Genomic DNA, 15,590 nt, shown 5'->3' on the forward strand with positions numbered 1-15,590 from the left:
TAGCCCAGCCAGCCTTGAACCTATTACATAGCTAAATATGACCTTGAATGCTTTTCATTTTTATTTATTATTATTGTGTAGGTACATGATATGTATGTAGGGGTAGCCATGTGGACAGCTTGTAGAACTGGTCCTTTCCAGGTTGGAAGGAGGGCTCAGGGATTAAGAACACTGGATGCTCTTCCAGAGGACCCGGGTTCAATTCCCAGCACCCACATGGCAGCTCCCAACTGTCTGTAACTCCAGTTCCAGGGAATCTGAAACCCTCACACAGACAAACATGCGTGCAAGACACCAATGCCTATAAAATAAAATTGAATAAATTATTTTAAAAAAAAAAAGAATTGATCCTTTCCACCAGGAATCTTGCTCCCTTCCTCTCAGGGACCAAACTCAGGTTGTCAGGCTTGTGGAACAAGCATTTTTACCCACCGAACCAGCTCATAGGCCCAGTTTCTTCAACTCTTGATCCTCCTGCCTCTACCTCCCAAGTGCTGGGATTCCAGGCATGTGCTGCCATGTTGGTTGTTTAGTGCTAGTATTGAACCCAGGGCCTTGTGCATGCTAGGCAAGCACTCTATTAACTGAGCTATGTCCTCCGCCCTTTCCATGCATATATTAAAACCATTCTGTTTTATTATAGTTATTAAGCTCTTATTGTGTCTAATTTATAAATGAAAGTTTCTCATGTCTGGTTAGGGAAAAACCATGTGTATAGGGTTTGCTGTTGGCTGTGACTCCTGACATTCACAGCTGTTGAACTGAACACCCTCAGGATAAGGGCTACGACTGTGTTTACTTCTCGTCTTTCTCTCTAGGTCAGATGCAGAGTGAGGTGTGAGCTACGCACCATGCTTTTTCTCTTGGGAGTGCTAAGGATTCAAGTTGAACCTTGCGCGTTAGGTGAGCATTTTGCCACTGAGCTACACCCCAGTCCAAGTAGTGTTGTAATGAACAAAGTTCATATTTTCCACAGAAACAGTTGAATGGGGCATTGTTTTGTTAGTCTTCTGGGGGGATGGAGGCAAGGGAAATCAGAATTATGTGGGGGCTGGTGTTTGGCAGCCAGAGAATGCCACATCCAAGCCTCCCTCAGCAGCCTGCTGAACTCATGAGCTCTCTCTTCTGATGCAGGGACAGGGTGCCTGGGCTCTGCCCACAGCAGTGAACTCACTCCTAGAATCGTTAAGGCCTCGGGGGCACCTCTCCCACTGGGGTTATCCACTCAGTGACTTTCCCTTTGAAAGCAGCATTTTATTAGGAGTCTGTGTGGGAGTTGAGAAGCCACCGTCTCAAGCTGACACCTGCAGAGTCACCTCAGAGTCACCGCACCAGCCACACGTTGCTGTCCCACGTGCTGGACCCATTGCTAGAAGCCACAGACCAGCCCTCTGCTTTCTAAGTCCTCTCTGTAGATTGTGTTTGTCCTCTTGGACCACACAGCAGTTGGCAGTCACTTAATTCATGTTTATGAATTACTCTGAAAATCCGTAATGAAAAGCTCTACAGACATTTAAAAGAAAGCGTTCTCAGTGTAGCATAATACAGCAGATTACAGGACAGACCAGCTTTTCTTTTTAAACAAAAAGATTTAACCTTTTCAACCATCTTTTAATATGGTAAAAGCAATTACTTGGAGATGCAGAGGCGTTGCAAGAAATGAGTTGCTCTCTGATCTAAGCAGCGGTCCCCAGGGACCCAACCTGGGGACCAGGCTTTAAGAGTTGCTATCATGGCCGTCTCCCTCAGTCCTATCGTGAGTGAGGAGTGGGGGAGGTGAGGGGGGGTGGGGATGGGGATGAGAGTGGGTGTGAATGAGTGGGAGGTGGGGGTGGATGGGCAGGGTGGGGGTTAATGAGCTGGGGTGGGGGTGGATGGGCTGGGGTGGGGGTGGATGAGCTGGGGTGGGGGTGCATGAGCTGGGGTGGGGGTGGATAAGCAGGGTGGGGGTGGATAATCTGGGGTGGGATGGATGATCTGGGGTGGAGGTGGATGGGCAGGGTGGGGGTGGATGATCTGGGGTGGGGGTGGATAAGCAGGGTGGGGGTGGATAAGTAGGGTGGGGTGGATAATCTGGGGTGGGATGGATGATCTGGGGTGGAGGTGGATGGGCAGGGTGGGGGTGGATGATCTGGGGTGGGGGTGGATGATCTGGGGTGGGGGTGGGTGATCTGGGGTAGGGGTGGATGAGCTGGGGTGGGGGTGGATGAGCTGGGGTGGGGGTGAATGATCTGGGGTGGGCACAGTTGACCTGTCCCATTGGAGTCCTGTCAGCTGACCCCAGCCTGGCTTAGGGCGGAGCAGCAGAAAGCTGGCAGAGGCTTTTGGTGCCTTCTGTGTAGAGGAAGCCTTTCAGTCAGCCCAGGTCACAGGAAGTGCTTCTTTCTGCCCTTTCTAAGAGACAGTTCTTGCCTCAGTGATGCATTCCTGAGGCACTGTTTGGAATGGTGACTAAAGAAGGGTCACAGATACATGGACAATGAGGGTCCTCCAGGTCACCCAAGCCTGGGACACAGAGAAGGACAGCATTTCTTAACTGGTGCTGTTTTCAGAGAGCAACAGTCTAACCAGAGGATGCCCCAGCAAGAGATCCAGAGCTACTGAACATGAAGACCTTTGTTCTGCTGGGCCTCATGGACTGGATGATGTTTGGAAAGTAGAAAAACTAGCAGGGTGGTGGTGGTGCACACCTTTAATGCCGGCACTCGGGAGGCAGAGGCAGGAGGATCTCTGTGAGTTCAAGGCCAGCCTGATCTACAAAGCGAGTTCCAGGATAGGGAGAGCTGTTACACAGAGAAAGCCTGTCTCAAAAGTGAAAGCAAACAAAAGCAGGAAAACTTATCCCACAACCTTGTCCCTTGCAGTGGTTTCAACATGCCTTCTCCAAAACTGATTTGTTGAAACTTAATCCCAGCTGTGGTGATGTTAGGACATGGGAAACAAGCAAATGACCCCACAGATGGGTCAGTGCTCCCCAAAAGGGCTGGGGGAGCTAACAGAGCCTCACTATTCACTCTCCACCACGGTTTCAATATAAATGTCCCCGCCGCCGCCGGCTCACGTTTTGACACTTGCACCCTGGTTGGAGGTGAGGCCTAGCGGGCAGAAGTGGGTCAGAAAGGGCAAGCTTACTATATGTAAACAGATAGTCTGAGTTCCAGCCTGCTTCCTGGTCTGACAGAATGTGAGGAGCCTCACACTCTCACTGTCCTGGATGGAGCTGTGCTGCCGTGCGCTCTCCATTAAAGTGGACTGAAATCCCCTGAAACTCTGAGCCAAGGAAACCTTTCATCTCTCAAGCTGTTGCTTTTCTATGTCTTGGTCACTGCTCTACAAAAATGACCAACAAACCTGCCTTCTGCCGAGTGAGAACACAGCAACCAGGTACCACCTTCTTTTGCTTTGAAGACAGAGTCTTGGGTAGCCCAAACTGGCCTTGAACTCACTAAACAGCCGAGAATGAGCTTGACTTTCTGATCGTCTTGCCTCTGTCTCCTGAGTGTTGGGACTATAGGCATGTGCCATCACCCCTAGTTCATACTCAGTGCAGGGGAACCAGGGCTTGGCGCGTGCTAGGCAAGCATTCCAAACATGGAGTGATGTCCGTAATTCTTGGCGCCATTTCTGAAGCAGTGGGAAGCCCTCTCCAGACATCAATGCCAGTGACTTGATGTCAGGGGAGACTCAGCCTCTGGAATTTTAAGAAGGACATTTCTGCCGGGCGGTGGTGGCGCACGCCTTTAATCCCAGCACTCGGGAGGCAAAGGCAGGCGGATCGCTGTGAGTTCGAGGCCAGCCTGGGCTACCAAGTGAGCTCCAGGAAAGGCGCAAAACTATGCAGAGAAACCCTGTCTCGAAAAAACCAAAAAAAAAAAAAAAAAAAAAGAAGGACATTTCTACTCTTTACAAATTATCCAATCTTGGAAATGGCTCAGTAGATATCTGGATCTAGATATCAGTAGATATCTTTATCTGGATCCCAAGATAAAGCCAGATGCAGGTGCACACATCTGTTAAACACAGCATGCCTAAGGCAAAATGGGAAGTGGAGACTGGAGGATCCCTAAAAGCTTGTGGGCCAACTAACCATGAGCAACAGAGCCTCAGGTGGAAAGTGAGCCCCTACACCCAAAGGTTGACCTTTGACCTCCACACATGAACTGTAGCACATATATTCCTACATGTATATGCACATATACTACACACACACATCATACATACATATATCACATATACGCACATAACATACACATATAGGTCCATAGAAAATTACCCAGTGGCAGGTATTTTCTTGGAGCAGCACAAAGAACTAAGAGAATACCTCACTTTGACCCTCCCTCACATGCTCTGTAGCAGACCAACCTGGTGAGCTGCCTGCTCTGGCTCTGAAGGCTGATGGGACTTCCTCTTTCATAGTAATCAGCTTTGAAACGACCTGCATGCTAAGGGACAACCAGGCGCTGAAGATCCCCAGCAGGGGTCTGTCTCAGAAACTCTGGTCCGCATGTATACCTGAGAACTTTCTGGAGCCTGGGTTCAGAGGCCACACTGAGATCTTCATGGAGACCAGAGCTTCTTGTGGGGGTGTCCCCAAAGCCACAGGCATAGAGAACCCCAGCAGCCACACACCTCCCCAACCTGCCGTTCTTCCTGAACACCACAGTCACCCAGTTCTGCCGAGATAGCTCCTGCTTCCTTTAAAAGTTCAGCCAAACCAAGACAATGTCCTGAAGCCTGTACATGTGCGAACTGGAGGTCTCTGAACCTCACTTTCCCGCCCATGAGCCAGACAGACTGACAGAATCCGACCCATAGACGTTCCCAGGAACCTTCAGTGTTGGGATTCTGGGTGTTTAACAGCCCAGCTCCCACCTCTGACAAGAAACAGCGTCCAATTACTGTTTTACTCGATTTGCACTGACTCTTCCTGGTGGGGGTAGGGGCTTTGATGACGGCTCCACAGCACAGAGCACAAACACATCATTTTCTCCTGCTGACTACTGACCACATAATTGCACAAAAAAGAGCAACAGCTTGTAAGAACAAGATAATTATAGGCCCACTCCTGCACTTTCGAGAAGTTTCCAAAATACACTCTGCAATTATTTTTAGACCTTTCCAAACACCTCTGGAAAGGAATGACATCAGTCCCAGAGGGATGTTTTGTCGCGGGCCCTGATCAGCAGCTCCTCTGTGGGATTCACGAGGATGACCTTCGGGGTGCCCTCACCCTTGAGCTCTCAGAACTGGGAGGACTGCATGTCTATACGCTGGTTATAACAGTTTGGACTCTGCAGCACACGAAGAGAGCAAAGGATTCTGTATAAGAATAAGTGGTGTCTCTTTGCCAAAGAAAGCACGTGACAGAAGCTCACGAAGTCCTTGAATGGTGCAGCCAGAGTTGCAGGCTGGGCTGCCTTCCCTGGGGCCACATGCAGAGGCCTTGTGAACCAGAGCCAGTCTGTAAACAGGTATGATATGGTTCCATCAGTGTCCTGCTTCGTCGGGGCAATGTTCAAATATATATGATCTGGAGACTATCATGGACCGATGAATCCTGCGCACTCAGGGACAAGCTCTGGCAATGGCCAGCTAACGGCCCCTCATAGATGCAGTCCCTGATGATATGGTTGGAATGTGAAATGTCCCCCACGGGCTGGGTGTTTGAACATTTGCTTCTCGGTATGCTGTGGAACCACTGGGACTGTGGCCTCACTTGGGGAAGAGTGTCACTTGCCTACGTCTAATTCAAGCCCGAACTCTCCGGGTCCTGTCTGCCATGTCGTGAGCAAGCCATCCTGATGAAGTGCCCGCTGACACAGACCAAGCTGCTTTGGCCACACGCCCTTCCTGCCGGGAAGCTGCCACTTAAAACAGTCACATCCCTCTCTAAGTAGCTCCAGTCTAGGGTTCTACCACCACAAAAGTAACTGCTACACCTCCAAGGTACCTCTGGGAGATGATGGAGCCCTTAGGAGGCAAGGCCTAGTAGAAGTATGTGTGTATGTGCGTGCATGCATGCATACATGCATGTGTGTATTAGAGGTCAGAGGTCAATTTGGGGTGTCTTTCAGTTGCTTTGCACCTTACTTTCTGAGAGAGGGTCTCTCACTGAACCTGGAACCCACTAATTCTGCTAGACTGGCTGGCCAGTGATCAGTAGGGTCCTCCCGTCTCTGCTTTCCCAGTGCTGGGATCACAGGTGCATGCCACTTCAAGCTTTTTTTTTTTTTTTTTTTTTTAAACATGGGTGCTGGGAATCAAATTCAGCTCCTCATGTTTGGATGGTGAGCATGCTGCCTACTGAGCCAATTCTCCACCCCCAGTGGGAATTTTAAGGTCAATGGGGGCATACTCTTGAAGGAGACTTTGGACACTTCTCAGCTGCTCGGGGATAAGACAGTTTGCTTCTCAATATGCTGCTCATCTGCCTTGCTTCAGGTACCAAAGCCTGGAGCCTCTGTCATAAACGGACCATCTAGAGCTAGGAGTCACACTAAGCCCCCTCCCTTCTAAGTTGATTTCCCCAGGGCTTTCGTTCTTATTACATGGTTCCTTTGTCATCTGCAATGACCTGATCTGTGCTTTTGCAATCCATACATTGGAGTCCCAAACCCCTAGGCCCTCAGAATGTGAAATATTTGGACAAGATCAGGTGCATTCAGGGTGATGTGGTCATAGACAAAGTATTTGGAGACAGGCTTTGAAGAACCAAGCTAAAATGAGGCCACTACCGTGAGCCCCATCTCATCTGGCTGGCATCTTCATAGGAAGAAATTAGAGCCAGACGTACACACAGAACAACCAAGTGAAGAAACAGAAGAAAGCAAGCTCCGGACTCAACCCTGAAGGTACGGATGGGATGCTGAAGGGTGACAGTTTTATTGAGGTGTAGCATATACAAGCTGTAACACCCAACATGCACCATTCGGTAAGTGTTGACATGTATATGCACTGGGGAAATCAATCTCACCATGACCAAGTTGGTGAACTTTCTCCCTTCACTTCCAAATGCGTCCTCATGCCCTGTCATCCCCCAGCCCCTCCCAGACAATTTCTGATCGGCTCCCATCAGCACAGATCAGTTTGTATTTTCTCTCACTGGACATGCATGGGTTTGAGGCATGGGATCCTTTTGGGTGGTGCCTCCTTCACTTGGATATAATTCTCTTGAGATCGATTGACTGTGTCGCCTGTCACACAGATCAGAAGCTCATTCTTCCCCATTGCTGCACAGCATAGGAATGTAAGGCTGCTCCCCTCTACACCCCCCCACCCCCCGCCGTGTGCTTACAGCTTTGTCTGCCAGCCATCGGTAAAGTCGGATTGTTTCCAGTTCACAGTCATCACGGCTCATGAGAACATTCATTTCATGGGGAATGAGGATCCCTGTTTTGAATGGTGAGCACTAAAGACTCAGAGCAGCAAAAGCAAGGCAGCGCGTATTTTATGATCTTTCCACATGGGCACCAATGCAGACAAACGGAAACATTTATGGCCCTGGATGCAGGCCACTCCCTCCCTTCCTCATTGGTTGAGTACTCAGGGTACAGTCTTACGTGTCAACTGCCACGTACATCTGTCTACTTCTCAACAAAGATCACTTGTGGGTTTATCTCTGTGTTTCACACCCTGTCTGTTTTAATGCTGTTTAGGGCCATGAACTTTGTCACAGCTGCAAGCCATTAGACAAGCTTGGCTGCTAATGACATTCTACTCTAAAGCTGGGCGGGCCACGCCTTTAATCCAGCTCTCAGGAGGCAGAGGCACGGGGATCTCTGTGAGTTCAAGGCCAGCCTATTCTACATGCTGTCTGGATATTGAGAGTGGTGACCACATGTACACACGCACACCCAGAAGACACAAAGAGGCTTGTTTACCCATATAACCGGGTCTTTCTAGGGAGTACAGGATGCCTTCTAAGTAGGTCCAAAATGGACAGGACAGGGAGAAAAGACAGGCCAGGGCCTTTCATAGTGGTCAGGGCAGGGCAAGCTGAAGGCTCGTAGGTGGGGGCCATGTTTGATGTGATCCTTTACTGCTACCAATGGGAGAAACAGCCATGCTGTCCTCCCAGCCTTCCCAGATGAGGGCGCAGAAGGAAAGGAGAGGTAAGGCATCACACAGTGGGCTGAGTCTTGATCTGGTGTGGCTCTCATTTTGTCCTGCTCATTATTAAGATGGATACTGAAATGACTACCATGAATTTCTCTTTGCAGTTTGTCAGTTTTGCTCACATATTTCAAAGCACTGTCATTAGGCACACAAACATTTGGAACTTAGTGAGTTGACCCTTTTGTCATTGTGAAATGGTTCTTTCAATTGGCAATAGGTGTTACTATCAAAACCGCATTGATGTTATGAGAACCACTCATGCCTCCTCCTCTTGATTAGTGTTAGGACGGGATACCCATGACCGCCTGTTACTCTTCTGTGTCTTTAAAGTCATCTATTAGCGCCACTTTCACTTCCTCTCGTTGGGATGGTGTACCCATGTCCACCTTTACCTTATCAGAAAAACTGTAGACAACATTTTGAATCCTGTTGTTTTTTAGTTTTTTGAGACAGAGTTTCTCTGTATAGCTATGGCTGTCCTGGAACTTGCTCAGTAGATGAGGCTGGTCTTGAACTCACAAAGATCCACCTGCCTCTACCTCCTGAGTGCTGGGATAAAGGCATGCACCACCACCACTGCCAGGCTGAATCCTGCTGTTCATTAAATCTGACAGTATTTAAATATATATATATATATATATATATATATATATATATATATATATATATATATATAATTACAACATGTGGTCATCACTATAGTTAGGTCTAACCTATCACCTTGCTATTTGATTTTGATCTTGCCTACTCTTTGGTCCCCTTTCCTGTGGTCCTGTGGCCTTGAGTTCTAAAACAACTTCTATAGCCCTTGGTGCCTGTCCGGCCAATTGACCCTTGTGCAGCTGGCCTGGTGGGTGACCACTGTCCATTGTCCTGTGTAGTCTATGATTCTACAAGGAGGAGCTGCATGGGCTCCATCTCCTGAGCCTATGTGGGGCTCAGGAAAGGTTGTTCCTTGCTATGAGTTTTCTGCCTTTGGCTTTCTCCCCTCCTTCCTCTTGTTCTCTTTATGGAATTGGTATTCACTTGTTAGCTTCAAGGTACAAGTAGAGACCAGTAAGTACAGATAGTCTTCACCTTATAAAGGACTGAGTGTTACATCCTTCTAAATTCCTACACTGAAGACCCAATTACCATGTAAATGTATGGGGAGATGGGGGCTTTTTGAAGATCCAATGCAATCATAAGAGTGGGATCCTTGAACTACTTTTACTATGGTACTAGTAAAGAGTGATCAAATGATGCTATTATGTTGCTACATTTTTAAAAAATTTTTATTTATTTGTTTATTTATTATGTACACAGAAGAGGGCGCCAGATCTCATTACGGATGGCTGTGAGCCACCATGTGGGTGCTGGGAATTGAACTCAGGACCTCTGGAAGGACAGTTGGTGCTCTTAACCTCTGAGCCATCTCTCCAGCTCCATGTTGCTACATTTTTAATAAAATGAAAATCTTGAAATCTTAAAAAAAAAAAAAAAGAGTGGGGCCCTCACCTGCTAATACTACTATAGGGGGCACAAATGCAATCCTTCTGTGTGAGAGGTCACAAGTACACCGAGTACGCTAGGTTCTGTGCACCAACTAAGAGAGCAGCTCTACAACTTAGCTACTGTGTAGGCACTTGATCTTGGACGTCCTAGCCTCCTGAACTGTGAGCGATACACAAGTGAGCTAGCCAGTCTATGGTGTTTTACATGGCAACCCTGAATGACTAAGGCACCATTTGCTTTTGTTTCCTACAAGTCAAGGCGGAGTTCCCAGTCTAGGGCACTTGTGTGCTTGAGACAGATATAGTCTCATGACCTTGTGACTTGACTGCTGGGGATCTTGGGGGGAATGTGAAGCTCTGTATGTCTAGTTTTGCCTAGGTCCTAGAGAATCTACTAGACATCCAACAAGGCATACTTTAAACCTCAGAGGCTGAGCACTTGGTCATGATGGATGTGACATCTAGAGATGTCAGAAACCTCCTTAATGTCATAGCACTACCTGTGGCCTGTCGTGGTAAAAAGTCCGGGTATGGTGAACATCTGCTCCCATGCTTGGCTGGAGGATGCACTGAACTGCAGCTGCTGACACTTGCTCCCATGCACAGCTGCAGCACACCCTGAACTGCAGCTAGAGACTCACAATACCCAGTCCCAGTTTTGGCATGTGTTGATGTTCAAAACCCTAGGAGCTCTGTCCCAGACCCATTCCTGTGGGCAGGGCCAGGCCACTATCAATTATTCCCATGTTTTCTTGTCAAGGCAACTCAGAGGTTGTCGGCATTTGAGGGTGCACATGAATTTATGTGTGTGAAGGCCGGGGGACAACGTCAGGTGTGAGTCCTCAAGTGCTCTCCACCTCTCTTGTGTAGATGGTGTATTTGTGTGTGTGCAGCTGTGTGATGGTGCACTTGTGGGGTTAGAGGCCAATTCGGGATGATCCATCTCTACGGCTCTCCACTTTATTTGTTCTGACAGATCTCTGAACCTACAGTTCAGCATTTTAGGTTGGCTGGATGATCAGCAAGCACCAGGGATCTGTACTCATGTACATAAGCTTGAATAAGCAAGCACGTTACCCACTGGGCCATTTCCCTAGGCCTGCTTATCTGTCCAAGGCAGGGGCTCCCCCTGGCTTGGAACTCTCCAAGTAGACTAGACTGGCTATCCAGTGAGATCCAGGATCCTTCTGTTTTGCTTCCATAGCACTGGGATTCCAAGTGTGGGCCACCATACCCGGCCTTCTGTATGTAGGTTCTGAAGACTGAACTCAGGTCAAGTATTTGACTGACCGAGTCCCCGTCCCAGCCTGTTTTCCTGCTTTTCACGTGAGCTTTTAACATACCCCACCATGGGGGCGGGTAGAGCTCTTCCTGGAGCTGGTGGTCCTGTCCTCCACCCCCAGGAGGCTTCAGCTCCATGTTGGCTGCTTCCTTTGCTGATGGTTCCCATGAGTTCTGGGGAAAGGAGGCTCACTTTCAGACCTCCGTGATGCTCTTCCTTTGGTGGGGACAGATGACTCTGGTCTCCTTGGGCCAGAGAAAAGACCATGTGACATGGAGCTGAGCAACAAAAGGGACCTTGAGTCTGTGCCCGAGAAGGGGCACTGGGTGATGAGCCTTGCAGAGAATGGGCCGCACCCTCCCCCACCCTTCTCACCTAGCTCCTGCCTGTCCAGGGGACCACTGGAAAGGAGGAAGTTTGAAATACCAAAGTCCTGTCTCCCCCAAAATATGTTTTATTCTTGCATTACATTTGTGTTTCCAATTGTGAATAAAAAAATGGTTAGAAAGTGGTTACAAAACAGCGTGGGTGGACTAGAGGAGTGCCCTGGAGTCTGTCACTTCTTCGCCTGGATGATGGATGCAGTGTGGGCCTGGCGGAGAGGCCGGCTCAGTCGGGTTTTTCACTCTCAGGATCTAGAAAACAAAACGGCCACAGCTCACTACAGGCCTCTGAGGCACTGGCCTCTCACCCAAGGCTGGGCTCTGATGCCCGTGCACACAGCCCTGCCTAGGCACCTGGCCCCATTCCCAGGAGCTACTAAAACAAAGGCAGAATGGCGGAGCCAGAGCCAGGCCAGGCCGAGACTGTGCATTGTACAGAGTCCTGTTCTCTGCACAGAGCTTGGCTGACTGTCACCTGGGTATCTTCTTCTAAGTTAGACACTCAGCAATGACCACCTAAGCCCAGAAAGACAAGGCCTCACCCCTGTTCCGCTGGGCCATCCTGGACTGAGCTGGCCTTGAAGTCCTGGGAGACAACAATAACCTTCAGTTTTTGCTTCTGAATAGGGCCAGTGCCAAGATAAGACACAATGATACAGCTGCAGGGGTCTGAGCAGAGGTGTGAAGTCTAGTGCTGTATCTTGAGACAGCCGCCTCTGGCACAATGGACCCCATGTTGTCAGGGCCAGGTCTACAGTGCGCACACGCAAGGCTGCCCATGAAGAGTTTGCTGCAAGTCTTCTCCCGAAACTATCAACTTCCATAATGCCCTGGGCTCCCTGGAAGTCCAGTGCCTCTCACACGCCCTAGGTTGGCCCTTGACCAATTCTACTCAACAAGCCCAAGAGCCTGAAAGAGAAGCCCCACCAACCACGAAGAAGGGGTAACCAGGAGTTCCTGTGACTCATACAAACTGGGTTTTCTAGGACCTAGTGCCCGCTGTGATGGGACTGGAAATGCAGTCTGCCTTCTGAGAGATGCACCCTTTCTACCTGCACTTCCGAAAGCGATGCAGATGCAGCCTGACTTGCAGCCCAGCCACTAGCCTGCACTGCCAGGCTAGAGGTAACAGCCTGGTGACATCGGGCCTGAGCCACAGCAGCGGGTGCAGTGTGGGGAGACGGGTAACCCCACCAGAGGCTTGGCTCCTCTCTCTCAGCCCTATGAGCTCCACCCTCCAGGGAACAGCACACAAGGCTGCTGGCTCCAAGCAGAGGCCAGGCCAGGCCCACCTGGGCGACCCAGACCTATCTTTTACAAGGCCAGTCAGTTTGGCTTCGATATGAATAGAGGGCAAGAAAAAAAGCTGTCATTTCACAGTATTTTCAAGCAAACGTTTATTTTTCTCCTTCACACATACAGTCTCTTGGGGATCCCATGCCACTAGTGTTGTCATAGTAGGAAAGGACTTGGGAGCAAGAAGAGTGAGAGAAGTCAGGCTCCCTTCACTAAGAAGCGGGCCCGGGTGGTTTTCGGACCAGACGCAGAGAACAGAAATCTCTTATTGCATTGTTGTGGCCTGGCAGAAGACTCTGCTCAGCCCCCTGAAAATTCAATTCTAACGGAATTGATGGAATAGTGTATTTAAACCAAAACAATTTAGCTGGTTCTCATGAGTACAGCTTAACTGTACAGTTCACAGCAGGGTCACCCCAGGCAGCCCACCCTCCAACTGGAGGCATAAAACATTTGCCCAGAGGGAGTCAGGGGGCTTTCATCGCCCCCCAGGACAAGTGTCATGGAAACCTCCAGAAATACTCCACCCCTCAGTAGGCAGGCCTGAGGATAGCCTGGAGAGGAATTTGCAGGGTAGGGTGGGCAGAGCACAGGCCTCTGCGGAAACCATGGAAAAGGAAGAGAGTGGGGACCCCTGAGCTGAATGGTGGTGTTTGTCTGTATGGTGCTCATAACAGCCTGCTGGCTACCAGGGCATTCACCCGTGTGTTTCTTGGCAGGATCCTCTCGGCTCAACAAAGCTGCTGACATTCCTCCCAGGGAGAATAACTTCAGGCGGGTCCTGTGGCTCTGTTATTGAACATGACCAGGGTGACCTCACTCTATCCAGGGCTGAGATAGGCTCATCCAGCATTGGCAGGTCATATTGTTAATGTTCACTTTCGTTTCTGTTTTTAAGAAGGTGTTTACCACTACAACTATCAGCTTCATATCAGCACCCCATTCCCATCTCTGCAACATCGGACAGTGGAGACAGCAATGGACATGTTAACCGTAATGAAATCCACCTTGGCTGATCAATGGCCTTTTAAAACATGTCTTTCCAACAGGAAACAGAAAAGCTGGAATTCAAGGCACTGGGCTGCTGCAGGGGGATGACGAGGTTCTAATCCTCAACCAAGGACAGGCAGTGGATGTGAAGCCTGCCTGTGTAAGACTGTAGGGACCTAAGAGTGGTGGGGTCTGAGGCAGCAGGGAAAGCGTCTTGCTGCCCTCTCCTGCCCCCTTGGCTGGGGCTCTGTGCCCTGGGCCCATGTGGAGGAGCCATGAGGAGGCCACACCACAACCGGGTTCTTCCACACGATTCAGAGTGCTCCATCTGGCCAGGGCAGGGCAGAGGGCTACGTGATGTGCAGCCGGGGGCCTGGCGTGCTGATAACAGGTGGCCGCAGGAACACTGGCAGCACAGGGACCTTAGTGGGGCTCTGACTGCCCCAAGACCCCTGTGGGTCCTCTGAGGCCACCCAGGGCCCCCAGGACACAGGAACAGGGAGCAGGCCTCCATACTGACTCAGAGGCAGTGCACAGGGAGGGCCTGAGAGGCTGGAGTGGACAGTACCTGGTATGGGCACAGGCAGGGCTGGGGTGGCTCCAGGAATGGCTGTGGTGGACAGAGGGCCAGGTGCCGGGGCCAAACACGGTGTCCTCACTCCTGCTGGAGGCACAGTTGTCTGTGAGACACAGAGACAAAGAGGAAGGAAGGCACAGGGGGCCGCAGTCAGTCGGTCTCCTCGTGTAGTCCAAGTGCTGGTATGGGAAGCAGCTGCCCGCCCGCCCTCCCTCCCTCCCCGGCTCGCTACGCTGAGGTCTAAGCACCTGTCTGTGGGCCATAAGCTCCAGCGGTCCAAAGCCAGAGCGGGCTGGGCGCAGAACCTGCGGGGTGTGGAAGGGTACACGAGTGACTCACACACTTCCACCCAGCCGACACCACGGCATCTGGTTTGGTGGCCTGGTCACAGTTTGCACCTACAGGAGGCCCAGGAGGCCTGTGGGAGGAGGAACTCTGGGGCAGCCCCCTGTGCTCTCAGCCAAGCACAGTGGCCTTAGAAGCAGGGAAAGGAGCAGCTGATGGCTTCCAGAGCCAGCACCTCTGATGACAGGACTGGACATGACTACAGCGAGAGATCAAGGACCGGCAGCCTGCAGCATCCAAACAAAACAGCTGGGAAACCGAAGACAGTGACCATAAAAGGTTTAACATCACAGTCCAGTGGGCTCTGGTGCCTCAGAGACAACCCACCTCACTCCAGGAGAAGGAACACTGGAAGGGCTGGGCTGGGGTTCCCAGGTGAGCACTTGCCTAGTACATACGAGGCCCTGGCTTCTAGCCTCTGGACCATAAACACACACAGGGAAGGATGGAGACTCGCCAGCCCCCACACCATTTACAGAAGGCACACTCGGCAGTGAAGGTCTCCACAGAGCCAGCAGTCGTACCTGCAGAGGGAGCAACGTTAGGTGCTCCCCAAGGCTCCTTCATGCTTCCGGTCAACACTGTGAGGGGACCCAGTCAAGGTGAGACAAGAAAAGAAAAACTGCCTATCTGCAGATGACAACACTGTATGTAGAGAAACCCACAGGAAAGGACTTCGCAGGACCACAGGCTTCTAGGCACCAGAATTGGTCACATTTCCACACACCAGAAAATTTCAGGACTGCACAGTTTATGACAGCACTCCCAATCATCAACCACCTGGGGATGGATTCGATGAGTGACATGAACACCCTACAAAGATGTAAAGAGACAGACTCCAAGTTCATGGAACACTCAAGACTGGTCATACAGTAAGCCTGTCCAGTTCACTGACAGATGTAATCCACTGCCAAGAGAAACTCCAGTGGGCCATCTAGGACCTGCCAACATTTAGGACCCAGAAAAACCAAGAGATTCTTGAAGTTCAACAGCGGATGAATAATAGATAATTTTATGACGAAGCTGCACGAGGCGATGAGGAGAGTGCTGTTTCATGCAGTTCAGACTGGAAAGGAAGGTATCACTGCAGTGAGTAGATAAGCTATGGT

The 15,590-nt window shown here is 50.2% G+C and overlaps 1 protein-coding gene across 20 annotated transcripts in view; it reads right to left on the reverse strand.

The window, feature by feature from the left end:
• Positions 1–11,328: 11,328 nt before the first annotated feature.
• Positions 11,329–15,590, reverse strand: part of Wnk2 (WNK lysine deficient protein kinase 2) — a 114,386-nt gene continuing 110,124 nt past the window's right edge. For 9 of the 20 annotated variants that reach the window (XM_076573284.1, XM_076573296.1, XM_076573289.1 and 6 more), the window contains 2 exons: positions 14,128–14,239; positions 11,329–11,525 (listed from right to left, as the gene is read on the reverse strand). In XM_076573284.1, the coding sequence (XP_076429399.1) occupies positions 11,500–11,525; positions 14,128–14,239 (138 nt within the window). In that variant the 3' untranslated portion in view covers positions 11,329–11,499. Of the gene's footprint in view, positions 11,526–12,645; positions 13,359–13,765; positions 14,240–15,590 lie in introns of those variants that run through there. The other 11 variants (XM_076573281.1, XM_076573292.1, XM_076573287.1 and 8 more) reach the window with 3 other exon arrangements.

This window comes from Peromyscus maniculatus, chromosome 5 (genome assembly GCF_049852395.1).
Source record: "Peromyscus maniculatus bairdii isolate BWxNUB_F1_BW_parent chromosome 5, HU_Pman_BW_mat_3.1, whole genome shotgun sequence".
NCBI classification, from domain to species: Eukaryota; Metazoa; Chordata; class Mammalia; order Rodentia; family Cricetidae; genus Peromyscus; species Peromyscus maniculatus.